The following is a 27032-nucleotide window of genomic DNA, read 5'->3' as shown; positions in this document are numbered from 1 at the left end:
CGGACTCAGTATCAAACACAACTATGTTTTATCAACACCTAACTCCTGTTTATCATCCTGTGACTTGTAAGACCCTGCTCTGATTGAGACACACCAGGGCGGGTGACCTGTGCTGGCTTCTGCCTCGTTGTGAAACCCTGCTTGTCTTTGGGTTGCTCTCCAGCCAAGTTAAACACACTCCCCAGTATGCCAAAATGACATTGTGACAGGAAGCATCTCGATCCTTCCCAGGAGATAAGTGTGTTCTGTCCCCAGTTAGAGGGTTAATGACTGGATGTAGATAAAGTGTCTAAGTTGCTAGTTGTATTTATTTGTCTAAAGAGGGAATGAGGTTGAGTAGATGGACAGATAAATATAGCTGGCAGAGTGGAGACGGGGAGGGAGAGAGAGACAGACTGGACTAGGAGCAGGGCTGTGAGACAGGAGGATTCCCCGGTGCTTTGCAGAAACCTGGAGGCCTCAACATCGGTGTCAGAAGAGATAGAAGGATGTAGTGCTCCTAATCATGTCTCTCCCTTAACCGGCTCTGTATGCACACACACATACACACACATACACTCACACACACACATACACACACACATATACAGGATGACGTACTGCAGCCAGCAGACCACAGCCCTTGACTAAATACACCCCAGAATCCAGTAAAGAACTGACTTACACCACACCCACAACACACAAACACAGGCAGCCTCTGCTCTCTTTCCCTCCCGCCATTCTGCTTCCGCTCATCCATCTCTACGTCTCTCTCTCTTGTGTGTGTGGTGTGTGTGTGGAACCGTCTGCTGGCATGGCGGAGCTGGAGGGTCTGGAGTTTGGCAAGTCGGACTTTGTCCTTTTGGACGAGGTGAAGATGGAGCAGTTCATGGAGAACCTGAAGCTGAGGTAGGACCGGAAGCTTCCAGCGGGTGTGGGGGGAGACAGGGCTACGTATGGTTACACTGTCATGGTTACGCTGTCATGGTTACCCTACACAGTAACATGGGGTTTGTCAAGTCAAAAATGGGCACTGAGTTTGTGTGCTAAAAGGGGGTTTGTGGTTTGATCTAAAAGTTGTGTCATGTGAAGTATTTCCCCTCACAAACTCTGTCACTTAGTTCTTAAGAGTAACTTCGAAACGTTGCAATGAAGCTGTTAAGGGAAGGAGGGGGGAGGGGAAGGGAGTGCAGAGAGGAAAAGATAAAAGATGAGTGACAGATGCTTCGTTCTTAGCCATTCGTTGTTACTGGTTTCCGTATGAGTTTGAAATCCTCATGTGCTGTGATCACCATAGAAACCTAAAGCCACAGATGAACACGTACATGTAGTGCGTCAGCATCCGATTCGCTGAAACCATGCTGGTTTCTCTGCTTACTAGTTTCTGTTTTAGGCAGTGACACATTTGGGTTTGACTTAATCGACTTTACGTGACAACATTACGTAATCTATTTTAGACTCAGCCTTAGAGCATCTGTTAAAATAGTTTCTTTGCATCGCTCAGTCTCTTTCACTTATTCCAACACGCAGCTCTCAAATGATTCCCCCACCCCCTTTTCACCTCAGTGTGACAAGCCAGACACATTTGAACCACTTGCAAATTGCTGAAGTTTGAACTAGTGACTTGACTGTCGCTTTTGCTTCTCTGTGAAACTGTCTGTGAGCCGTCACTCCCCCAGACTCCAGTGGTTTCACATCTCCTCCCAGCAGTGTCTGCTTTTAACACTGCAACTGTCATCATGGCTGACATGACTCCAGTGTCTGCTTTTAACACTGCAACTGTCATCATGGCTGACATGACTCCAGTGTCTGCTTTTAACACTGCAACTGTCATCATGGCTGACATGACTCCAGTGTCTGCTTTTAACACTGCAACTGTCATCATGGCTGACATGACTCCAGTGTCTGCTTTTAACACTGCAACTGTCATCATGGCTGACATGACTCCAGTGTCCCTCCTGCAAACACTAGTCATCACGTACTGTCTGAGCAGACCTAGACACAGCAAGCTGGACAGACTAGTCTGGTACAGCACATGTTACAAGAGGAAGCTGTAAAATGAGCTCCCCTGTGATACGGCCCAGCATGCACTTCTGCTGACCAGGTGCACTACCTTCTCACACAGCAGACAGATTAGTTTGGAGGATTGTTCAGTTTTTACATTGTTATCCAGGGACCAGTAAGTCACCTCGAGATTACAGGTTGAGGAAGTGACACCACCTTCTACTTCCTGTTCTTACTACTTTGCCTCTCACTTCCTGTCCTTGTGGGTGTCACTAAGTTGGAGGTTTGACTTATTTCTTCTGGGATGTGGTAAATATCTATTTAAATGTAAACCCAACATGTGGCCTCTACATTTAGTTAGATGAAACTTAATAATTCACTTGTATATAAGTAAAGGAAAAATATTTTATTATACAGTTCTTTGTTAGGAACTGCCAGGAGTTTGTCAATGTTAATATGGCAAAGTTCTCTGTTACAATTAAAAACCTAGAATTAAAACTTTTACATAGACAAGATGCTGAACTGACAGAATGAATGTGCTGTGTGTGTGTGTGTGTGTGTGTGCAGGTTTGAGAAGGGCCGTATCTACACCTTCATAGGAGAGGTGGTAGTGTCAGTCAACCCCTACAGACTCATGGACGTCTACGGCCAGGATGTCATCGACGCCTACCGCGGCCGCGAGCTCTATGAGAACCCTCCTCACCTGTACGCCGTGGCTGACGCAGCCTACAAAGCCATGAAGAGGCAGGCCAAAGATACCTGCATCGTCATATCTGGTCAGGAGCACCTCACTGTCTTCTTTTTCATTTTGATAGATTTTGATGTTGACTGTTCGTCTCTCTGAAGATCAATACCTCACCTGCTCTGAGTTGAGATCAGTGGTGATACAGTATATCTAAACCTTCAGATGAATACTCTCAGATGGTCAGGTTGTGTATATGATATCCATACATGATGTGTATCAGTATTGTGTGTGTGTGTGTACAGGTGAGAGTGGAGCAGGAAAGACAGAGGCCAGTAAGTATATCATGCAGTATATTGCAGCCATCACCAACCCCCACCAGAGAGCAGATGTTGAGAGGTGAGAGGTTATACTCCTCATTAGAAGTCCTGTCATCTCTGCACCTTTCACCCTCCGGTCACATCCTTTTACCCTCCGTTCCAATCCTTTCACCCTCCGGTTACATCCTTTCACCCTCCGGTCACATCCTTTTACCCTCCGGTCACATCCTTTTACCCTCCGGTCACATCCTTTTACCCTCCGGTCACATCCTTTTACCCTCCGGTCACATCCTTTCACCCTCCGGTCACATCCTTTCACCCTCCGGTCACATCCTTTTACCCTCCGGTCACATCCTTTCACCCTCCGGTCACATCCTTTTACCCTCCGTTCCAATCCTTTCACCCTCCGGTCACATCCTTTCACCCTCCGGTCACATCCTTTTACCCTCCGTTCCAATCCTTTCACCCTCCGGTCACATCCTTTTACCCTCCGGTCACATCCTTTCACCCTCCGGTCACATCCTTTTACCCTCCGTTCCAATCCTTTCACCCTCCGGTCACATCCTTTTACCCTCGGGTCACATCCTTTTACCCTCCGGTCACATCCTTTCACCCTCCGGTCACATCCTTTCACCCTCCGGTCACATCCTTTTACCCTCCGTTCCAATCCTTTCACCCTCCGGTCACATCCTTTCACCCTCCGGTCACATCCTTTTACCCTCCGTTCCAATCCTTTCACCCTCCGGTCACATCCTTTCACCCTCCGGTCACATCCTTTTACCCTCCGTTCCAATCCTTTCACCCTCCGGTCACATCCTTTCACCCTCCGGTTACATCCTTTCACCCTCCGGTCACATCCTTTCACCCTCCGGTCACATCCTTTTACCCTCCGGTCACATCCTTTCACCCTCCGGTCACATCCTTTCACCCTCCGGTCACATCCTTTTACCCTCCGGTTACATCCTTTCACCCTCCGGTCACATCCTTTTACCCTCCGGTCACATCCTTTCACCCTCCGGTCACATCCTTGTCATCCTGTCCCCCAGTGTGAAAAATGTGTTGCTGAAGTCCAACTGTGTTCTGGAGGCGTTTGGAAATGCCAAGACCAACCGCAACGACAACTCCAGCCGCTTCGGCAAATACATGGACATCAACTTCAACTTCAATGGCGACCCCACAGGAGGCCATATCAACAATTACCTGCTGGAGAAGGTGAGAACAGAAACAGGTGAACAAAATAAAAAGAAAAGAAAATGACTGAATTAATTGATGAATTTGTGAAGGTTTCACTGTAAAGACTTCATTAGAAATAACCACTTTTACACTGTGTCACTGTGAGCATTCTCTCCATCCAGTCTCTGGTTTGGAGTTCAGGTGTTCTGGTATCTCCTCACCTGTATAGTCTCAGAAGGTCTCTCTCTCTCTCCTCTCTCTCTCCAGTCCAGGGTGGTTCTGCAGCAGCAGGGAGAGAGGAACTTCCACTCCTTCTACCAGGTACACCTGTTACACCTGCACCAGTCTGGTTTAGAGACGTTTGTGATGCCTAGGTGAGTGGAGCAGAGATGGTGATGTCTCCTGCTGATGTTTGTTTATTCAGCTACTCCGTGGCTCCTCTGAGGATGTGAGGAGGTCTCTGCACCTGAAGAACGACCCTGCTGACTACCTGTACACCAGAGAGGGGGCCGGGTCTGTGGTGAGTTACCTCATGCTAATGCTACTACCAATGCTCCATAGTGCTTCGCTAACAGCTGGGTCTGTTTTGAGTTAGCTTAGAATCATGCTAATGCTAATACTGATGTCTCAGGCCGCAACACCAGTAAGTATTGTCTTCCTGACCTCTCTTCACCACCTGTCGTCACCAGACGTTCATCAACGACCGCTGCAGCCACAAGGCTGTGCTGAGCGCCCTAAAGGTGATTGGCTTCTCAGAGGAGGAGATCAGCTCCATCTACAGGATCCTAGCTGCCATCCTCCTGCTGGTGAGTCACTGTCACTACCCTGTCCTGTCAGCTGCCTGTGGAGCACAGCGCTACCGTCAACACCACTTATCAACAGTTGTGATAGGTTATATTATTGTTAATAATCAAACTACCTACAGTACAAAATTAATCGCTAACACCATTCTGAAACAGTCAACCAGTGAATGTCATGAGGCTTGATCATATGCGTCTCGTAACTCTGAAATCTGTCGCCCTGTGGCCGAAGGGCAACATGCGGTTTGAGAGTGACGGTGAGAGCGTGCGGGTGCTGGGCGTGGACACGCTCGACCACTTGGCTGAGCTGACCGGCACCGAGACAGCCGATGTGAGCCGGAGCTTGCTGTACCGTGCTGTGGCCACCGGGGGCAGGGAGGTCATCCTGAAGGGACACTCCCAGACGGATGCCTGCTTCGGCAGGGACGCTTTTGCGAAAGTAGGCTGCCCCTCGTCTCCAGACGATGTGTTTACAGTAAAGGCATGGATGTAGCAGAGGGTCTTTCTCACACTATCACTTCTCTCTCTCTCTGTCGCACAGTCCCTGTATGAGCGTCTGTTTGGGTGGATCGTAGGCCGCATCAACACTGTTATAGAGGTAAAGGACTACGACCCAGTGCTTCATGGGAAAAACACAGTGATAGGAGTGCTGGATATTTACGGCTTCGAGATCTTTGACAACAACAGGTGAAGCTTTTATCAAAGCAGCTGCTATGATTATGAAAATCAAGGAATTGTGAATTATGAAATCCAGAAATATTCAGGATGATGACTGTGATACAGGCTGACACATTTCTTCTGATGTTGATGATGATGATGTTGTTGATGATGTTGTTGATGATGTTGATGATGATGTTGTTGATGTTGTTGTCCAGCTTTGAACAGTTCTGTATCAACTACTGTAACGAGAAGCTGCAGCAGCTGTTCATAGAGCTGATCCTCCGCCAGGAGCAGGAGGAGTACGAGAGAGAAGGAGTCACCTGGCAGCACGTGAGCACACACACACACTAGCACACACACTAGCACACACACACACTAGCACACACGCACACTAGCACACACGCACACTAGCACACACACACACTAGCACACACACACACTAGCACACACACACACTAGCACACACACACACTAGCACACACACACACTAGCACACACGACTCGAATGGTCCTGTACTTGTGTGGCATGGTATGGCATACACACCTCACAGATCTCCTCCCCCTGCCCAGATCGACTACTTCAACAACCAGATCATCGTGGACCTGGTGGAGCAGGCTCATAAAGGCATCATGTCCATCTTGGATGAGGCCTGTCTGGGGGTGGGCTCCATCACCGACACTGTCTGCCTGGAGAGCATGAACACCAAGCTGGCACACCACCCCCACTACACCTCCCGCAAGGTACCACCCCCACTACACCTCCCGCAAGGTACCACCCCCACTACACCTCCCGCAAGGTACCACCCCCACTACACCTCCCGCAAGGTACCACCCCCACTACACCTCCCGCAAGGTACCACCCCCACTACACCTCCCGCAAGGTACCACCCTCACTACACCTCCCAAAGGTACCACCCCCACTACACCTCCCGCAAGGTACCACCCCCACTACACCTCCCGCAAGGTACCACCCCCACTACACCTCCCGCAAGGTACCACCCCCACTACACCTCCCGCAAGGTACCACCCTCACTACACCTCCCAAAGGTACCACCCCCACTACACCTCCCGCAAGGTACCACCCCCACTACACCTCCCGCAAGGTACCACCCCCACTACACCTCCCAAAGGTACCACCCCCACTACACCTCTACCATGTGGTCAGTAGAAGGCATGGTTTTTATAGCTCTTAGTTCGTCTCACCACAGTGTCTACTCAGAGTAGCTAACACTAACCCTAACCCCTAACCCTAACCCTAACCCCTAACCCTAACTCAGAGGTCATAGCTGCATGGCGGTGGGTCTACAAACCTCAACGGCTGCATCTGTCCATTTATATCTCTCATGCTCAGTCTGAACTCTCACATAGTTGTTATGTATTTGGATGCTGATGTTTACCTGGAGGCTAATGTTTACCTGCTGACGTTTACCTGGAGGACGTATCTCTGTTCCTCTGGTGTAGCTGAGCCCCACAGACAAATCCATGGAGTTCCATCGGCACTTCCGTATCCGCCACTACGCAGGAGACGTCACGTAAGTCTGTCTGTGTTTGTCTGTCTGTGTGTCTGTGTGTCTGTCTCTGTCTGTATGCCTGTCTGACTGTCTGTCTGTGTGTGTGTGTGTGTGTGTGTGTGTGTGCCTGCCTGCCTGCCTGCCTGCCTGCCTGCCTGCCTGCCTGCCTGCCTGCCTGCCTGCCTGCCTGCCTGCCTGCCTGCCTGTCTGTGTGTGTCTGTCTGTCTGTCTGTGTGTGTGTGTGTCACCCATCCTCTCCCCAGCTTCATATACCCTAGCCTTTCTCTGTCTCACTCACACTCCACCAGCATTACACAGGCTCTGACCTACTTTGATTCCTAGCTCTCCCTTCTGCTGCTGCTCTCTTCCTCCTCCTCTGTTCCTCCTCCTCTGTTCCTCCTCCTCTCTTCCTCCTCCTCTCTTCCTCCTCCCCTCTTCCTCCTCCTCTCTTCCTCCTCCCTCTGTTCCTCCTCCCTCTGTTCCTCCTCCCTCTCTTCCTCCTCCCTCTCTTCCTCCTCCTCTCTTCCTCCTCCCTCTCTTCCTCCTCCCTCTCTTCCTCCTCCCTCTCTTCCTCCTCCTCTCTTCCTCCTCCCTCTCTTCCTCCTCCCTCTGTTCCTCCTCCTCTCTTCCTCCTCCTCTGTTCCTCCTCCTCTCTTCCTCCTCCCTCTGTTCCTCCTCCTCTCTTCCTCCTCCTCTCTTCCTCCTCCTCTCTTCCTCCTCCCTCTCTTCCTCCTCCCTCTCTTCCTCCTCCCTCTCTTCTTCCTCCTCTCTTCCTCCTCCCTCTGTTCCTCCTCCTCTCTTCCTCCTCCTCTCTTCCTCCTCCCTCTGTTCCTCCTCCTCTCTTCCTCCTCCTCTCTTCCTCCTCTCTCTCTGGCTCTTTACCTGTAAAATCACTAGTGTACCTCAACTACTACACAAAGATGGGAAGTAACAAAGTACAAATACTTGTTGCTGTACTTTGTACAACTACATTTTTATGGTATGAGTACAGCTGTGGCCAAAAGTATTGGGAGCAACATACATTTTGTGTTTGCAAAGCTTGCTGGGTGGGGGTGTGTCCAGTATATAAAAGTGAACTGAAGTTTTAAAGTCTCTCTCTCTCTCTCTCTCTCTCTCTCTCTCTCTCTCTCTCTCTCTCTCTCTCTCTCTCTCTCTCTCTCTGTCTCTCTCTCTCTCTCTCTCTCTCTGTCTCTCTCTCTCTCTCTCTGTCTCTCTCTCTCTCTCTCTGTCTCTCTCTCTCTCTCTGTCTCTGACTCTTTCTCTCTCTCTCTCTCTCTCTCTCTCTCTCTCTCTCTCTCTCTCTCTCTCTCTCTCTCTCTCTCTCTCTCTCTCTCTCTCTCTCTCTCTCTCTCTCTCTCTCTCTCTCTCTCTCTCTCTCTCTCTCTCTCTCTCTCTCTCTCTCTCTCTCTCTCAGATACTCCATTGAGGGCTTTTTGGACAAGAACAAGGATCCTCTCTTCCAGGATTTCAAGCGGCTCATGTATAACAGGTGTGTGGTGCTGCACTCCCTCAGATCACAGCAGGAAGTTCTACACAGCTGGGGAACTGGCTTACTCTTTCGAATGAGTTTCCACCACATCACTTGTCACAGTCCTTACTTCTCTCTTAAACAACTTAATCTTTCCCCCACCTCTCACTCTCTCTCATACTCTTTCTCTCTCACTATCTCTTTCTTTTCACTCTTCCTCCCTCTCTCTCTCTCTCTCTCTCTCTCTCTCTCTCTCTCTCTGTCTCTCTCTGTCTGTCTCTGTCTGTCTCTGTCTGTCTCTGTCTGTCTCTCTCTCTCTGTCTCTCTCTCTCTCTCTCTCTCTCTCTCTCTCTCTCTCTCTCTCTCTCTGTCTCTTTCTCAGTGCTGACCCAGTGCTTAGAGAGATGTGGCCTGATGGTCAGATGAGCATCACCGAGGTGACCAAGAGGCCCCTGACCGCAGCCTGCCTGTTTAAGACCTCCATTGTGGCCCTGGTGGATAACCTGGCCTGCAAGGTGAGGTCTGAGGATGCCCTAGCCCTAGCCCTAGCCCTAGCCCTAGCCCTAGCCCTAGCCCTAGCCCTAGCCCTAGCCCTAGCCCTAGCCCTAGCCCTAGCCCTAGCCCTAGCCCTAGCCCTGCTACTAAGCTGGAGGTAAACACACACAGACAGGACAGTCGCATCCTTAGTTTGGATGTTTTTATAAAACAATAAAGATCTGCATTGATCTGGAGATAAAGAACTCCAGACCACACTGTTTTGGAGAAATTTAACTTCTGGCTTTTTTGAAGTAAATCCACAAATCTGCTATTTATGTATCTTCCTTTTATTTCAAAGGGGGTAAATGAGATAAATCCTTGGTGCCTGGCAACGGCTGTCAAATGAAGGCTGCTTGTGTCTCCTTCCTGGTGTACAGCCAATCAGTGTTCAGCTGTGACCCACTTCCTCCCTGCCCCCTCCCCTCCACCACCAGCCAATCAGTGTTCAGCTGTGACCCACTTCCTCCCTGTCCCCTCCCCTCCACCACCAGCCAATCAGTGTTCAGCTGTGACCCACTTCCTCCCTGCCCCCTCCCCTCCACCACCAGCCAATCAGTGTTCAGCTGTGACCCACTTCCTCCCTGCCCCCTCCCCTCCACCACCAGCCAATCAGTGTTCAGCTGTGACCCACTTCCTCCCTGCCCACTCCCCTCCACCACCAGCCAATCAGTGTTCAGCTGTGACCCACTTCCTCCCTGTCCCCTCCCCTCCACCACCAGCCAATCAGTGTTCAGCTGTGACCCACTTCCTCCCTGCCCCCTCCCCTCCACCACCAGCCAATCAGTGTTCAGCTGTGACCCACTTCCTCCCTGCTCCCTCCACCGCTCACTGCTGTCTGAACTTGCCTCGTTTCACCCTGCTGCAGAACCACAACTGCTCTTTAGGGGTCTGTCACTAATCACAGTGACAGGTCTCTCTCTGTGTGTCTCACCCCTCCAGGTCTCTGTGTGTCTCACCCCTCCAGGTCTCTCTGTGTCTCACCCCTGGTCTCAGCTGTCTTACTATGATCTGACATTTCCTGCTGTTATTTTGGGATGACCCTGTCTGTCTCTCTCTTCTCTCTTTCTCTGGGTTGAGTTTGGGGTTGGGGTTGGGGCTGGGGCTGGGGTTGGGGTTGGGGTTGGGGCTGGGGCTGGGGTTGGGATTGGGGCTGGGTTGGGGTTGGGGTTGGGGTTGGGGTTGGGGCTGGGTTGGGGTTGGGGTTGGGATTGGGATTGGGGCTGGGTTGGGTTGGGGCTGGGGTTGGGGGCTGGAGCTGGGGCTGGGGCCTGTAGGAAGCTGTAGGAAGCCCTCAGGGACAGGACTGAAACAGACAGGACTGTTTATCTGGGTCATGTTGAAGGACTGGCTGCCCTCCTCCTCGGCCTGTTGGGACACCTGTGCTGAATCAGGACAACCCCCTGTCCTCTCTCCCTCCTCCCCCTGTCCCCTCCCCCTCTCCCTCCTCCCCCCAGTCTGAATGTCCTGTGATTGGTTCTGTGTGTGTTTAGGTGCCGTACTACGTGCGCTGCATCAAGCCTAATGACATGAAGTCCCCGGTGCTGTTTGACGCGGCGCGATGTCAACACCAGGTGGCGTACCTGGGCCTGCTGGAGAACGTCCGGGTCCGCAGAGCTGGCTTCGCCTACCGCCAGCCCTACGCTCGCTTCCTGCAGAGGTACCGCACACACACACACACCTGATCCTCTAGCCCTACGCTCGCTTCCTGCAGAGGTACCGCACACACACACCCCCCCCCCCTGATGTTTCCCAGGTACAAGATGACCTGTGAGTACACCTGGCCCAACCACCTGATGGGCTCCGACCGCCTGGCAGTGGAGGCCATCATCACGCAGCACGGTTTCCATGACGACGTAGCCTACGGACACACCAAGCTGTTTGTGCGGACGCCCCGCTCTCTCTTCACCCTGGAGCAGGAGAGAGCGGCCCTCATCCCCATCCTGGTGCTGTTCCTGCAGAAGGTAGCGCAACCTAGGAGTCGGGGTGGTCAGGACGGCAGGTTGACAACAGGCAGGGCTGCTGTTAGACAAGCCTAGACCTGTGGAGATGGATCCAAAGTGTCCATCTGGAAAGCCCTGCATCATTCACATGCTACTCAGACCTCTTCATCAGAAAGGAAGTTTTTAGTTTCTTCTGTCTAGTCAGGAGAGGAGAGCTACAGTAATGAAGCTGCTGAAAACCGCTCAGCTCTCTTGACCCACTTTTGATGAACTCTCAGCTGGCTAAACTGAAGCATCACTCTGGACCCTGAACCAGAGATCGCAAACATCTCTACCTTCTCTGTCCTTGTCTATACCTCCTCTATACCTCCTCTATACCTTTATACCTCCTCTATACCTCCTCTATACCTGTCTACTGTATACCTGTCTGTTCTTGTCTGTAGCTGTCTTCACATGTATTCATTGCCCCTCCCCTCCCCTCCCCTCCCCTCCCCTCCCCTCCCCTCCCCTCCCCTCCCCTCCCCTCCCCTCCCCTCCCCTCCCCTCCCCTCCCCTCCCCTCCCCTCCCCTCCCCTCCCCTCCCCTCCCCTCCCCTCCCCTCCCCTCCCCTCCCCTCCCCTCCCCTCCCCTCCCCTCCCCTCCCCTCCCCTCTGCCCTCCCCTCTCTCCAGGTGTGGCGTGGTGCTCTGGCCCGGAGGCGGTGCAGGTGTATGAGAGCTGTCTACTCCATCATGGGCTGCTACCGGCGCTATAAGGTGAAGGCCCACTTCTGGGAGGTGGAGCGTCGCTTCGCTGGCGTGCGCAGCATGCCTGACTACGGAGGGGGCGTGGAGTGGCCCTCACCCCCTGCCACCCTCGCCTGCTTCCACTCCATCACCAAGACTCTGCATCGCAGGTCCGTCACCCGGGTTACCTCACCAGAAGGCGCCTATCACTTCCCCTCTTCAGGTCTCCACATGGTGACATGGTGTGTGTGGGTGTGTGTCCAGGTGGAGGGCTCGACAGATGGTGAAGAACATTGCTCCGTCAGACATGGCGGAGGTGCGGGCCAAGGTGGCGGCGCTGACGGTGCTGGGGGGGGTGAGGAAGGACTGGGGGTGTGGACACATCTGGGAGAGGGACTACCTGGGCAGCGTGAGTCAGACACTTACTAATCCTCCTACTAACACAACTAGTTATTACACACCATATCCACAGAGCCAAACGTTACACAACAGGGATGAGCAGGATTTCTGAGTTCCACCAATCAGATGCCTGGGAATAGTTCTGAGAGAGTCTGGAGGAGACTTCAGTGTGACACACAACAGCTCTCCCCAGCTTCCCCCCTGCTTCCTCCTACCCAACCGCCCCCCCCTCTCCCCAGCCCTCTCCTCATCCTTGCCCATCCTGGTCCATCTCTCTGCCCCCCCCTCTCCTCACGAGGCAGGCCTGGGGTTGTGACCACACCATCCACAAAACGTCAGCTGCAGTAATGTTCCAGCAAGCAGAGCCCATGTGACTGATGTGACTCCAGGAGTCTTCAGCAAGCAGAGCCCATGTGACTGATGTGACTCCAGGAGTCTTCAGCAAGCAGAGCCCATGTGACTGATGTGACTCCTGGAGTCTTCCTCCCGGCGTCTAATTAGTGTAATTACTGAGGAGTCATTACTGGGGAGATACTGGAGAGTTACCTGGTCATAACCAGGTCGTTACCTGGTCATTACTGGGGAGTTACTGGGGCGTTGGAGAGGGTATATCCTGTGGTGTCAGTAGGCAGGTTCAGCCGTCTCCGTCGGTAACAGCTGGTTGTGTCTCAGGTGAGGGACTCCCCCCAGAGCAGCTGTGACTTCCTGCGAGTGTCCAAGGAGCTGCGGGCCAGAGACCAGTTCAGCCAGGTCCTGTTCTCCGGAAGATGTCGGAAGGTAGACTAAGATCTGAACATCACGCTGTCTGCTTCTCTCCTCTCCATGTGCTCTCTCCGCTGTTCCTCCCCTGCTCTACCCCTCCCCCTCTTCCCTCCCCCTCTTCCCTCCTCCCCTCCTCCTCTTCCCCTCCTCCTCTTCCCTCCTCCCCTCCTACTCTTCCCCTTCTTCCCTCCCCCTCTTCCCTCCTCCCCTCCTCCTCTTCCCCTTCTCCCCTCCCCTCCTCCTCTTCCCCTCCTCCCCTCCCCTCCTCCTCTTCCCTCCTCCCCTCCTCCTCTTCCCCTTCTCCCCTCCTCCTCTTCCCTCCTCCTCTTCCCTCCTCCCCTCCTCCTCTTCCCCTTCTCCCCTCCCCTTCTCCTCTTCCCCTCCTCCCCTCCCCTCCTCCTCTTCCCTCCTCCCCTTCCCTCTTTCCCTCCCCTCTCCTCCTCCCTGGTGTTAAATGAAGGCTTCGACATGTTAGTTTGGTTTCATCTGAAGCTGATGTGCAGGAGGTTTGGTATGAAGGGTGACAGCGTGTGGTGAGGAACCTCTTTCTGTCTCAGGTGAACAGGTTCCATAAGAACACAGAGCGCTGTCTACTCATGACAGACACACACATCTACAAACTGGACCAAAAGAAGCAGTTCAAAGTGTTGAAGAAGGTTCCTCTAGACGATGTGAGTACTGACTCACACACACTCCTACACTCATTTGATCACACACTCCTACACACACACTCACACATATGGACCACTCTGAGATCTTCATTCTTACCGTTTGAGTGAGTGCACCTGTGTTATGGGCAGGAAGACTGGTATGAGGAGGAGGAGGAGGAGGAGGAGGAGGAGGAGGAAAGGGGAAGACGAGAGGGGGAAGAGAAGTGTTTGACCTAAATTCCCTGGTTCCGGTGAGGGAGCGGAGTGGTACTGCTCAGTGCTGTGCGTGTGTCTGTGTGCGTGTGTCTGTGTGCGTGTGTCTGTGTGCGTGTGTCTGTGTGCGTGTGTCTGTGTGAGTGTGTCTGTGTGAGTGTGTCTGTGTGAGTGTGTCTTCAGTCACACTGCGGCACTGTCTGCAGTCTGGTGGCTGATCTGAGAAACTGGATCAGAGATCTCAGAGCCGCAGAACCGCAGAGAGAGGATTGAGAGAGGGAAGGAGGGATGGAGAGAGGGAAGGAGGGGAAGGAGAGAGGGAGGGAGGGGAAGGAGAGAGGGAGGGAGGGATGGAGAGAGGGAAGGAGGGGAAATACAGAGGGAGGGAGGGATGGAGAGAGGGAAGGAGGGATGGAGAGAGGGAAGGAGGGGAAAGAGAGAGGGAGGGAGGGATGGAGAGAGGGAAGGAGGGATGGAGAGAGGGAAGGAGGGGAAAGAGAGAGGGAGGGAGGGATGGAGAGAGGGAAGGAGGGATGGAGAGAGGGAAGGAGGGGAAAGAGAGAGGGAGGGAGGGATGGAGAGAGGGAAGGAGGGATGGAGAGAGGGAAGGAGGGGAAAGAGAGAGGGAGGGAGGTCGAGGGGCTAGAAAAGGGTAGAATGAAAAGTGGGATGGGTGCAAGTTGTAGACAGAAAGATGTAGTGGATGAAGGGTTAGAAGAGGTCTGTGTTTTAGATAGCCTGTACTGTGTTAGCCTGTACTGTGTTAGCCTGTACTGTGTTAGCCTGTACTGTGTTAGCCTGTACTGTGTTAGCCTGTACTGTGTTAGCCTGTACTGTGTTAGCCTGTACTGTGTTAGCCTGTACTGTGTGGTACATATCTGAGGAAAACAGATGAAGCAGGCCTTATGTAAACACGGCCATCAGGGCATCCTGGAGGGATTTAGAACAGAACACAAACAAGCCATGAGGAACAGCACACATCACACTGCCCTAGCAAAACCCAGCCCCCAGCCTCTACACCCAGCCCCCAGCCTCTACACCCAGCCCCCAGCCTCTACACCCAGCCCCCAGCCCCCAGCCTCTACACCCAGCCCCCAGCCTCTACACCCAGCCCCCAGCCTCTACACCCAGCCCCCAGCCTCTACACCCAGCCCCCCAGCCCCCCAGCCCCCAGCCTCTACACCCAGCCCCCAGCCTCTACACCCAGCCTCTACACCCAGCCCCCAGCCTCTACACCCAGCCCACCAGCCCCCAGCCTCTACACCCAGCCCCAAGCCTCTACACCCAGCCTCTACACCCAGCCCCCAGCCTCTACACCCAGCCCCCAGCCTCTACACCCAGCCCCCAGCCTCTACACCCAGCCCCCCAGCCCCCAGCCTCTACACCCAGCCCCCCAGCCCCCAGCCTCTACACCCAGCCCCCAGCCTCTACACCCAGCCCCCCAGCCCCCAGCCTCTACACCCAGCCTCTACACCCAGCCCCCAGCCTCTACACCCAGCCCCCCAGCCCCCAGCCTCTACACCCAGCCCCCCAGCCCCCAGCCTCTACACCCAGCCTCTACACCCAGCCCCCAGCCTCTAAACCCAGCCCCCAGCCTCTACCCCATGCCCCACAACCCCCAGCCTCTACACCCAGCCTTTAAACCCAGCCCCCAGCCCCCAGCCTCTACACCCAGCCCCACAACCCCCAGCCTCTACACCCAGCCTCCCAGCCCCCAGCCTCTACACCCAGCCTCTACACCCAGCCCCCGGCCTCTACACCCAGCCCCCAGCCTCTACACCCAGCCTCTACACCCAGCCCCCACCCCCCAGCCTCTACACCCAGCCCTCCAGCACCCCAGCGCCCCAGCCCCCAGATCCCCAGCCTCTACACCCAGCCCCCCAGCCCCCCAGCCCCCAGCACTCACACCCAGCCCACACACCAGCGCTTTCTAGACCTCAGCTCTGACACCACACAGAAAGGACAGGGTCCCATGTTGGGGCAGGATTAACCTGGGTTCATCCTCACAGCTGTAAGAGGCTTAGTACCCAGTCAGCTCTCTCTGTCTCTGACTCTCTCTCTAACTGTCTCTCTCTGACTGTTTCTCTCTGTTTATCAGTCTGTCTGTCTGTCTGCCTGTTTCTCTCTCTCTCTCTCTCTCTCTCTCTCTCTCTGTCTCTCTCTCTCTCTCTCTCTCTCTCTCTCTCTCTCTCTGTCTCTCTCTGTCTCTGACTCTTTCTCTCTCTCTCTCTCTCTCTCTGTCTCTGACTCTTTCTCTCTCTCTCTCTCTCTCTCTGTCTCTGACTCTTTCTCTCTCTCTCTCTCTCTCTCTCTCTCTCTCTCTCTCTCTCTCTCTCTCTCTCTCTCTCTCTCTCTCTCTCTCTCCCTCTCTCTCTCTCTCTCTCTCTCTCTCTCTCTCTCTCTCTCTCTCTCTCTCTCTCTCTCTCTCTCTCTCTCTCTCTCTCTCTCTCTCTCTCTCTCTCTCTCTCTCTCTCTCTCTCTCTCTCTCTCTCTCTCTCTCTCTCTCTCTCTCTCTCTCTCTCTCTCTCTCTCTCTCTCTCTCTCTCTCTCTCTCTCTCTCTCTCTCTCTCTCTCTCTCTGTCACAGCTGGGACATAATGAGCCACCAAGCCATTACTCGTGACCCCACACCCAACATACACACACGCATCAGAATTACATACACATCAGACAGAACTAATCCTCTGACGTCATTCCTATCCTACATCTTCTTCTGGGTGGTGCATGGACATGTGTAATCATAGTCACTCAGACACACAATCAGTGTTGGGGGATATCAGTAACGATATTACTATTATAGGTAACGAAGTAAAGCGAAGTAAAAACGCATTACGCATTATTGGTAACTACACGACTTTACTAGACCTCAGGAACGTGCTTTCCTGCGTTACCCAAGCCATTTTTGTTCTCTTTTAGTGGCGCTTGCATGCTTGCCTGTGTGTTTGCTTGTCTGGGCACCGTTGCCACAAAGACCAATTTGAGTGATTTGAGTGACGTAGCTGCTGGTGCGTAGACATTAGGTGTGTTTGACTTCATGCAGCGCCGGCGGGGCCGACAGTCGGCTGCCTTGAAGCTGAGAATGCCATTGGCTGCTTCAAGTCAGCCGGGCTGCAGGCGGCTGCAGACGACGCCTGCGTTGCATGAAGTCGAACGCACCTATTGACAACCCAGTATCACATGATGCTAGGTTGGCGTAGAAGGAGGGAAGCGGGAAAATGGATGAGACGGAGACAGGAGGGTTCAGCCAGTGGCGATATTCTCATTATTTTAACTTTGTTGCTCGAAAGGACAAACATATTACAGTAAAATGCACTCTATGTCCAGGCGAGAAGTGTCTTTCAACTGCTGTCAACTCAATGAGATTTTAAAGTGAGGCATATTTCTTTGGTCAGACAGTGTGGACAGGGTTAATGTTCGTTCAAGTGAATGGCTGAGTTTTATATGCCATTTTGTGTTACATGTTTACAATTACAATACACTATGTGGAAAGGCTAAGAGATGCCCTTTATTGAAAATTGAAAAATAAAGTGATGAAAGGGCCATGATGTTTGTCCATGTATCTTTGTGGTAAATTTGGACATTTGCTTAAAAAAAAAAGGAAAAAAAATCAGAAGTAATTAGTAACTTGTAACTAGTTACTTTTTCTGAGTAACTACCCCAACACTGCACACAATATATGTTACTATTTCTCTCAAGCACATTTTGTTTAGACCTTAAACTATATGTTAACCCAATTATACAATATAGATACTGTATATACGCTCACAACTGTACACATCCAATACACATAAGTAATAATGATAATAAGTAATAGTAATCAGTAATGAACCCTAAACTATATGGCAATCCAGTTGCACTATATATTCATATTAACCTTTATAAATATACACATTGACATATGTCAATCACTGTCAGCTGTGTGTGTGTGTATATTAACCAGGTTACCAGACTGAGTGTGTGTGTATATTAACCAGGTTACCAGACTGAGTGTGTGTGTGTATATTAACCAGGTTACCAGACTGAGTGTGTGTGTTTATGTATCACCCAGGTTACCAGACTGAGTGTGTGTGTTTATGTATCACCCAGGTTACCAGACTGAGTGTGTGTGTTTATGTATCACCCAGGTTACCAGACTGAGTGTGTGTGTTTATGTATCACCCAGGTTACCAGACTGAGTGTGTGTGTTTATGTACCACCCAGGTTACCAGACTGAGTGTGTGTGTGTATGTATCACCCAGGTTACCAGACTGAGTGTGTGTGTATGTATCACCCAGGTTACCAGACTGAGTGTGTGTGTTTATGTATCACCCAGGTTAGCGGCGTGAGCGTGACCAGTGGGGCTGACCAGATGGTGGCGCTCCACACCTCCTCCCAGGACGATGTGCTGCTGTGTCTACAGGGGGGAGAGCTCCGCCCCCTCCACGACCGCGTCGGAGAGCTGGTGGGAACACTGGTCGACCACTTTACACGGTCAGTACTGGTTAGGGTTAGGGTTTGAAGGGTTAGGGTTAGGGTGTGAAGTGATTCAGTCTGGTGACATTTATCACTGCCTCATATGAATTGGAGTCTTCCTGCATGTGGATCTGAAACACAACATTGATCACTGACACCACAATTTGGACAACTAGGCCCACTAGTGTGGGCGTGGGTGTTTAACCAGCCTGGTTCTGAGCTCCGGTCCTGATCTTCAGATCCAGTCAGGACCATGAGGGTTAGGGTTACCAGAACAGAGGCAATCATCAGGTGGAACAGTGCTCAACAGCTTGATATCTGTTTGGCTGACATGTAGGGCTGGGCGATATATTGAATATTAGCGATAACATCACAATATTTTGACAACGTTGTCAAATGTGAAAATATCATTTTTTTGTTTTTTTTGCTGGTCCTTGTGTTGCTTGTGTTTTAAGATCACCGTCTGGCTCCTCTGTGTTCACACACACACACACACACAGACACACACACACACACACACACACACACACACACACACACTCACACAAACTGCAAATTGCACTTGCTCAGGCTTTCTCTCCTGCTCTCTCATTGGCTGTCACATAAGGACCTCTGCATGAATTGTTCCATGTGAGGTCCATCTTGTCAAGAGATATCAATTTGTTGTATATATAGCCCAGCCCTACTGACATGTACAGTACTTTCTGTATAAGTCACAGGTGGTTTCCAGGTTAGTTTCCACGGTGACTGACGACAGTGTGGTGCAGGTCAGAGGCATGTCTGGTGTGCAGCATGCTCTCACAGCCCAGCGCCCCCCTGGGGAGCAGGCGCCCCCCTGGGGAGCAGGCGCCCCCCTGGGGAGCAGGGGGTGGGGCTCAGGCAGGCAGCAGCTGGGCTGGGGTATCTATCCTTGCTTCTCCTCCCCCCTCTTTGTGGAGCCATCTGGGGTGAATGTTAATGCCGTGAGCAGCTCTCAGACAAAGTCTTGGGTTAGGGGTGCAAGTGTGTGTGAGGGGGGTAGGGAGGGGGTGGGCGGATGACAACACACACACTCTCCCCCTGCCTCCACCTGCTCTGACTCTCCAGAAAGGGGAGTAGGACAGTGTTCACATGCAGCCGTCAAGACAGTCCGGTTTGGAACTCAATGGAGTTATTGTAGAACTCTGCCTGCCCATTTTCCTCTGTCCCTCCCTCCCTTTCTCCCTTTCTGTCTCTCTCTCTCTCTCTCTCTCTCTCTCTCTCTCTCTCTATCTCTCTCTCTCTCCCTGTCTCACCCTATCACCCTCTCTTTCTCCCTGTCTCTCGCTCTCTCCCTGTCACTCCTTCCCTTCCTCTCCTTCCCTCTCCCTGTCTCTCCCTCCCTCTCCTTCCCTCCCTCTCCCTCCCTCCCTCCCTCCCTCCCTCCCTCCCTCCCTCCCTCCCTCCCTCCCTCCCTCCCTCCCTCCCTCCCTCCCTCCCTCCCTCCCTCCCTCCCTCCCTCCCTCCCTCCCTCCCTCCCTCCCTCTCTCCCTCCCTCCCTCCCTCTGTCTCCCTGTCTCTCTCTCTCCCTCTCTCTCTCCCTTCCTCTCCCTGGTGTGCTATGTTCATGGCTGACTGCCTCAATTCTGACCAGTGGTGGAAGAGGAATCTCTGCTCTGCTCAAGGTCAGTCAGTAACAGATTGGAAACTCTTTTCTTTTCTGAACTCCCTTTACTTTTTAGGTTGTGAAAGGCGTCATCCGCCTAAAATAGCCTCTCCTCTCCTCCTCTCCTCCTCTCCTCCTCTCCTCCTCCTCCTCTCTACTGCTCCCTGAGTGGCTGTCCTTGATGCACTTTTCTCTGCGTTGTGGGGGCCGGCTGTGGAACCACTAGGACCCTAACCCTGACCCTGACTAACCCTAACCAACCCTAACCCTGCAGAACAGGAAAAGCTTTCCTCACCACTCCTCTCTTCATTGTCCCTCTTTATCTGTCTCCCTCTTTCTATCGTCCAGTCACTTTCCTATTCTGCTTTTCTCTTCTTCCCTCTGTCTCTCCCACTTCCTATTTTTACGGTTATGGTTAGTAGGGGATAGAAGAGTGGAAGGCCTCTAACTGCCTCTCCCCTCCGCACCACACTAACTGCCTCTCCCCTCCGCACCACACTAACTGCCTCTCCCCTCCGCACCACACTAACTGCCTCTCCCCTCCGCACCACACTAACTGCCTCTCCCCTCCGCACCACACTAACTGCCTCTCCCCTCCGCACCACACTAACTGCCTCTCCCCTCCGCACCACACTGGGAAGGCACAGATGCTGCCGTTGCCCCAACGATGGTTGCCAGGCAGCGGAGGAAGTGCTAATTAACATTGCAGGGCAAATTGTAAGCTTTGGAGGTGGTGGTGTTGGAGGGGGGTGGTGGATTGTGGGGCCAGGCAGGGAGGAGTCCTGAGGATGTAAAGGTGTCGACAGAGAGATTGTGTCAGACTGCTGATGAGTGAGAATGAGTTCTGCACCCTGGGTGATGTTCTCCTGGAGCTCTGACAGGTTTGAGTTTTAGTTTCCTGTTCTTGCTGCTGAGTCTCTGTTTCAGATTAGTTACATGATCCAGAACATGTGAGAAGTCTATTATCTCTATATTCTCAAAACTTTTGTTTCCTACCATCGAAGTGAAGTTTTGCTCAGGACACAGTTTGTCATCCATGGTGTTGGTCCTTTCTTGTGTCTCTGTGTGTGGGGGTGGACAGCTGTAGCATGGCCAGGGTGGTCCCACAATACCTAATAACTCTGTCTCTATTAGTCAGGTTCTTCTTAACTGACTTTCCAGAGTGTGCTCTCTCTCTCTCTCTCTCTCTCTCTCTCTCTCTCTCTCTCTCTCTCTCTCTCTCTCTCTCTCTCTCTCTCTCTCTCTCTCTCTCTCTCTCTCTCTCTCTCTCTCTCTCTCTCTCTCTCTCTCTCTCTCTCTCTCTCTCTCTCTCTCTCTCTCTCTCTCTCTCTCTCTCTCTCTCTCTCTCTCTCTCGTACACACACACACACACACAGACAAATGGTGTCAGTGTCAACATATTTTCTCTGCAGATCCTCTTCTCCCCACTCCCCTTACCGCCCCTGCTCCTCCCCCTCCTCTAAGCATGCTGCACTTTTCCACACTGAAGTTGCCCCCGCATTGGGTTGCATTGGCCTTTTGCTGTGGATTAGCTCCAGGGGGGCGGGGGGCACAGCTGTCAGGGTGTCAGCTGAGGGATGCTGTCACATCCCTGTGAAGAACACAATAAACAAGGTCACCTGAACCCTATCACCTCCGACCTCCATGACACACAGACACAAGGTCACCTGAACCCTATCACCTCCGACCTCCATGACACACAGACACAAGGTCACCTGAGCCCTGTCACCTCCGACCTCCATGACACACAGACACAAGGTCATCTGAACCCTGTCACCTCCGACTTGTCTGACAGGGTGTGTGTGCGTGTTACCAGGGTTACCAGGGACAGGGTGTGTGTGCGTGTTACCAGGGTTACCAGGGACAGGGTGTGTGTGCGTGTTACCAGGGTTACTAGGGACAGGGTGTGTGTGCGTGTTACCAGGGTTACCAGGGACAGGGTGTGTGTGCGTGTTACCAGGGTTACTAGGGACAGGGTGTGTGTGCATGTTACCAGGGTTACCAGGGACAGGGTGTGTGTGCGTGTTACCAGGGTTACTAGGGACAGGGTGTGTGTGCGTGTTACCAGGGTTACCAGGGACAGGGTGTGTGTGCGTGTTACCAGGGTTACCAGGGACAGGGTGTGTGTGCGTGTTACCAGGGTTACCAGGGACAGGGTGTGTGTGCGTGTTACCAGGGTTACCAGGGACAGGGTGTGTGTGCGTGTTACCAGGGTTACCAGGGACAGGGTGTGTGTGCGTGTTACCAGGGTTACCAGGGACAGGGTGTGTGTTTACTGTACCCCTCAGACAAGCAGATGTCTCTCATCCCCTCTGGAGCGATTGACCTAATGACCTTGGGTTGGCTTGTCAGTGTTGTTCTGCTGCTGTTTAAACTACTGCCATTATGCTTACATATTTTGTGTTCGTGTGTGTGTGTGTGTGTGTGTGCGTGTGTGTGCGTGTGTGTGTGTGTGTGTGTGCAGGGGGAGGAACACTACTCTGCCAGTGAAGGTGTGCAGCTCTGTGCTGCAGGTGCACATGAGGGGCAAGCCCAAGAGTGTTACCGTGGAGACCAGGGCCGGCCAGACACACCCTGAGTTCCGCAAGAGCCGAGACGGATTCATCCTCCTCATCCCCTCCACCTGACCACCCTCACCTGACCACCTGACCACCCTCACCTGACCACCTGACCACCCTCACCTGACCACCCTCATCCCTTCACCTGACCACCCTCACCTGACCACCTGACCACCCTCACCTGACCACCCTCACCTGACCACCCTCACCTGACCACCCTCACCCCCCCCACCTGACCACCCTCACCTGACCACCTGACCACCCTCACCTGACCACCTGACCACCCTCACCTGACCACCCTCATCCCTTCACCTGACCACCCTCACCTGACCACCTGACCACCCTCACCTGACCACCCTCATCCCTTCACCTGACCACCCTCACCTGACCACCTGACCACCCTCACCTGACCACCCTCACCTGACCACCCTCACCTGACCACCCTCACCCCCCCCACCTGACCACCCTCACCTGACCACCCTCACCCCCCCCACCTGACCACCCTCACCCCCCCCTCACCCTCCACCTGACCACCCTCACCCTCCACCTGACCACCCTCACCTGACCACCCTCACCTGACCACCCTCACCTGACCACCCTCACCCCCCCCACCTGACCACCCTCACCTGACCACCCTCACCCCCCCCACCTGACCACCCTCACCCCCCCCTCACCCTCCACCTGACCACCCTCACCCTCCACCTGACCACCCTCACCTGACCACCCTCACCCCCCCCACCTGACCACCCTCACCCTCCACCTGACCACCCTCACCCTCCACCTGACCACCCTCACCCCCTCACCTGACCACCCTCACCCTCCACCTGACCACCCTCACCCTCCACCTGACCACCCTCACCCTCCACCTGACCACCCTCACCCCCTCCACCTGACCACCCTCACCCCCCCACCTGACCACCCTCAATTTAAATGTAAAATTGAATTTTATCATATATTTAGCAGAGAGATGTTTGTCATCCTAATGAAGCATAGCGGAAGTTCAGTCAGGCAAGACCGATCCCTGCACTCGGGCATACTCGATAATGTCCACTACTCACTCCTCCTGCTAAGAGCGCTCTACTTCCTCTGTTCCTATGTCGGGCTTTCATTCGGGTTCATTTCGAGTTGCCTCCCGTCTATCAATGAACGCTGTCACATGATCCCGTGCCTTTTAAATACGAGTCTCTCCCTGTGTAGTTTGTCCATTCTATCAAGTGCGCGACCCTCCACCCCGTCGCCACCCGGTTCCTCGTCTGCTCTTCGACTCGTTGGTCGTCGGCTGCCGCCACCGCCACCAGTGTCTGGACTCCATGGGGGATTCTTCTTCGGATGTTGGGCAGGCGCCCGTTGATCTATAATCCCCCGGGGTCTAAGCGCCAAACACTGTAGTACATTTATCATTCTGTAATAAACATCTTTCAATCCCAGGTCTCTCCTGATTAAAATGAGAGCATGCATTTTAAACTAAACTAGGTTAGGGTTAGGAGTAGACCTTAAGATTTATCTGAAGACAATATAAAATAAACTATAAAACCTCACATTTATGAACACATTGTCTACTTTAATTTACTTTGGGCAATATTCTGTACATTATTTATGACACTTTTATAAGCTGGGGTACAGGGTGATAAACGCACAGCCTTTTAGAGCACTGGGTTTCCCTCCTTCATGTTACTCTCTCTCTCGCTGTGTCTCTCTCTGTGTCTCTCTCTGTGTCTCTCTCTGTGTCTCTCTCTGTGTCTCTCTCTCTCTGTCACTCTGTCTCTCTCTCTGTCTCTCTCTCTCTGTCTCTCTCTCTCTGTCTCTCTCTCTCTCTCTTTGTGTCTCTCTCTCTCTCTCTCTCTCTCTCTGTGTCTCTCTCTCTGCTTCCACACTGACAGGCTCCCTGGTGGGTCTCCTGTCCTTCACCCTCTCAGCTCTCTGTATGTATGTGTGGGTGTGTCGGAGTGTGGGTGTTTGTGTGGGTGTGTGTGTGTGTGTGTGTGTGGGGGGTGTGTGTGGGGGGTGTGTGTGTGTGGGTGTGTGTGTGTGGGGGGGGGGTGTGTGCGTGGGTGTGTGTGTGTGTGTGTGTGTGTGTGTGTGTGGGGTGTGTGTGTGTGTGTGTGGGGTGTGTGTGTGGGTGTGTGTGTGTGGGGGGGGGCTCTCAGTAACCACATCATCAGACGAGGACACAGCACAACAGGCTGCAGCACGGCACCCAGACCAGCTCCCACAATGCCTTGCTCTTTATGGTCATTTATGGTCATTGACATAGTCACTGATCTGCAATTTTGCATTATTGTACTGTACTCCACTTAGGTTAGAATAAGTTATAGGGTTGAAATAGGTTCTATGTGCATTTAGGGTTAGTATAGTGTATTATTTATTGTTATCTGTAATTTAGGAAGTTTTAGTGTTAGGGTTAGTATGGTCGATTATTTATTGCTACCTGTATATTTAGGAAGTTTCACTTATTTAAGCTCAGCATAGATGTAAATTATGTTCTGTGTACTTCCAGTATATGTCATGTTATGCCAGGTGCTTGCGTTGTCTTGTCTTAAGAATTTCAGTGCCCAGTCTAACCTTGTGTTGTTCTGTGTACCTGACAAATAAAAGACTTGAACTTGAGCTCTCCCAGAGGTGACCTGCTGATCCGAGTCACCAGGCTCCTTTTCTGCTCCAGTCGCTCTGGAACACTTGTTTTCACATCTCGTTACTCACGATGGGTACAAACAAACTTAAAGTTCAATGTCATACTTAAAAAGTGAAAATCCCTTATGGACTATGTTTGAAAGTCTCCCAAATACTAATAATAGCCGAAACTCGAATATCCTGAGGACAGCAAGTGAAGTTTAAATTAAAGTGTTTCTTTTCTCCAGAACAACGGGACTTCTGTGGTCCTGTATGGCCACAGGCTGTCTCTCACCAAGTCATAATGTTTTGAGGTAATCACTAGTATCTCCATCTAAGACACACTGCGCACACACTAACAAACACCCACACACACAAACACTCCTTTCCCCACCAATGACGGACCTGACCTAGTGACAGCTCCTCCAATCAGACGCATCCCTTAGTGATGTATCATCCAATAATATCCACTTCTCAGTTAAGCTGGTTGTCATGTTCCGTAGTCATGTTCTCTGTAATCAGTCAACAAGCTGAGAGTCGGCTGGTTTTCCTTTTAATGATGACATCTGTCAGATATAGAAACCCTAACCCTAATGATGACATCTGTCAGATGTCTGCATTGATCAAAAGAGTCTGTTGCTTTATGTAATTTATTTTTTCATACAGTTCTGTTAGGGGGACTGACGAGATCTACAGCAGGCTTGTCTCTCTCAACCGCTGGTTGGCTCGCTTTTGCTCAGAACAGGGTTTAGGATTTGTAGATAATTGGTCTCGTTTCTGGGCCAAACCTGGCTTGTTGAAAAGTGACGGGCTCCATCCTAGCTGGAGAGGTGCTTTTCTTTTGTCTAGGAATATTGAAGCTATTTTAGAGCAGGCCTGACACTCACTAGAACAAGCCGGGCCACAGTCTCTTAGAGAGTCTGATAGATATGTTGATAGGCATGTTGTGAGCTGTTGGGGGCCCGATAGCTCAGCTTGTAGTGTAGCCAGCGTGGATGCTGATGTTGTTTCTCCCATTGAGACGGTGTCTGTCCCCCGCCATTTTTCCAAATTCCGGCCCTCAATTATTAGGAATTATACCAATTTGATATGTATTCAGCCTTGCTCCCCCGTTGCTCTTCCTACTAAGTTCTCTGATAGCAGTGCCACCTTTTCAGAAGGATTACCTACGTCTAAAGCTGCCAAAAACCCATACTGGAATGTTGGGCTCCTAAACATCAGATCTCTATCCCCAAAGGCAGTTTTGATTAATGATCTGATGTCTGAATGCAACCTGGACCTGATTGGACTCACTGAAACCTGGTTAAAACCTGAAGAATATTCCTCCCTGAATGAAGCATCGCCTCCGGATTTTGCGTACTCACACATCCCTCGTGTCTCAAAGAAAGGTGGCGGTGTTGCTATGATATATAAAGCTAGCTTCAACCTTAGCCTAAAATCCGTAAATACCTTTAAATCATTTGAGATAATTTGCATGAAACCACCAACTACTCTAAAAAGGACTAATTCTTCTACTATTGCCCCCCCTCCCTCATTTAGTTTAGTTACTCTATACCGGCCCCCCGGCCCGTATTCCCTCTTCCTAGAGGAATTTGCAGATTTTAGTGCTGATCTTGTGACATATACTGATAATGTCTTAATTATGGGTGATTTTAACATCCATGTGGATGACCCAAAAGATCCTCTAAGTAAGGCCTTTACTGCTCTATTGGATTCCACAGGTCTCACTCAGGTGGTTTCTAAACCTACCCATCTTCACTCGCATACATTGGATTTAGTTCTCACACGGGGAATCAAGATTAGTGACATCATTGTCCACCCCCACAATCCTATATTATCAGACCACTGCCTGGTTACCTTTAAAATGGATCTCTGCCAGAGCCTTGGAGGCACCCAGAATATTTCTACTAGCCGCTGCATAACCCCAAACACAGCTATGGAACTGGCTAATATTCTACCTGCTGCAC

The 27032-nt window shown here is 52.0% G+C and overlaps 1 protein-coding gene across 1 annotated transcript; it reads left to right on the top strand.

The window, feature by feature from the left end:
- Positions 1–694: 694 nt before the first annotated feature.
- myo1g (myosin IG) lies at positions 695–23882 on the top strand. The gene is made up of 23 exons (XM_084697101.1): positions 695–888; positions 2551–2759; positions 2971–3064; positions 4032–4197; positions 4426–4479; positions 4583–4678; positions 4848–4964; positions 5191–5397; positions 5500–5645; positions 5834–5948; positions 6189–6359; positions 7080–7150; positions 8544–8618; positions 8980–9112; positions 10625–10791; positions 10888–11095; positions 11745–11968; positions 12063–12207; positions 12870–12974; positions 13517–13630; positions 18134–18291; positions 22362–22389; positions 23653–23882. Exons 1-23 carry the CDS (start codon positions 794–796, stop codon positions 23842–23844), a joined length of 3090 nt encoding a protein of 1029 aa, XP_084553227.1. The 5' UTR covers positions 695–793; the 3' UTR covers positions 23845–23882.
- Positions 23883–27032: the final 3150 nt, after the last annotated feature.

The sequence above is a fragment of the Hypomesus nipponensis genome, chromosome 4 (genome assembly GCF_054491055.1).
Source record: "Hypomesus nipponensis isolate SF chromosome 4, ASM5449105v1, whole genome shotgun sequence".
In the NCBI taxonomy this organism is placed as follows: domain Eukaryota; kingdom Metazoa; phylum Chordata; class Actinopteri; order Osmeriformes; family Osmeridae; genus Hypomesus; species Hypomesus nipponensis.
The sequence above is the reverse complement of the archived record's forward strand: the minus strand, read 5'-3'. Positions and strand labels throughout refer to the sequence as shown.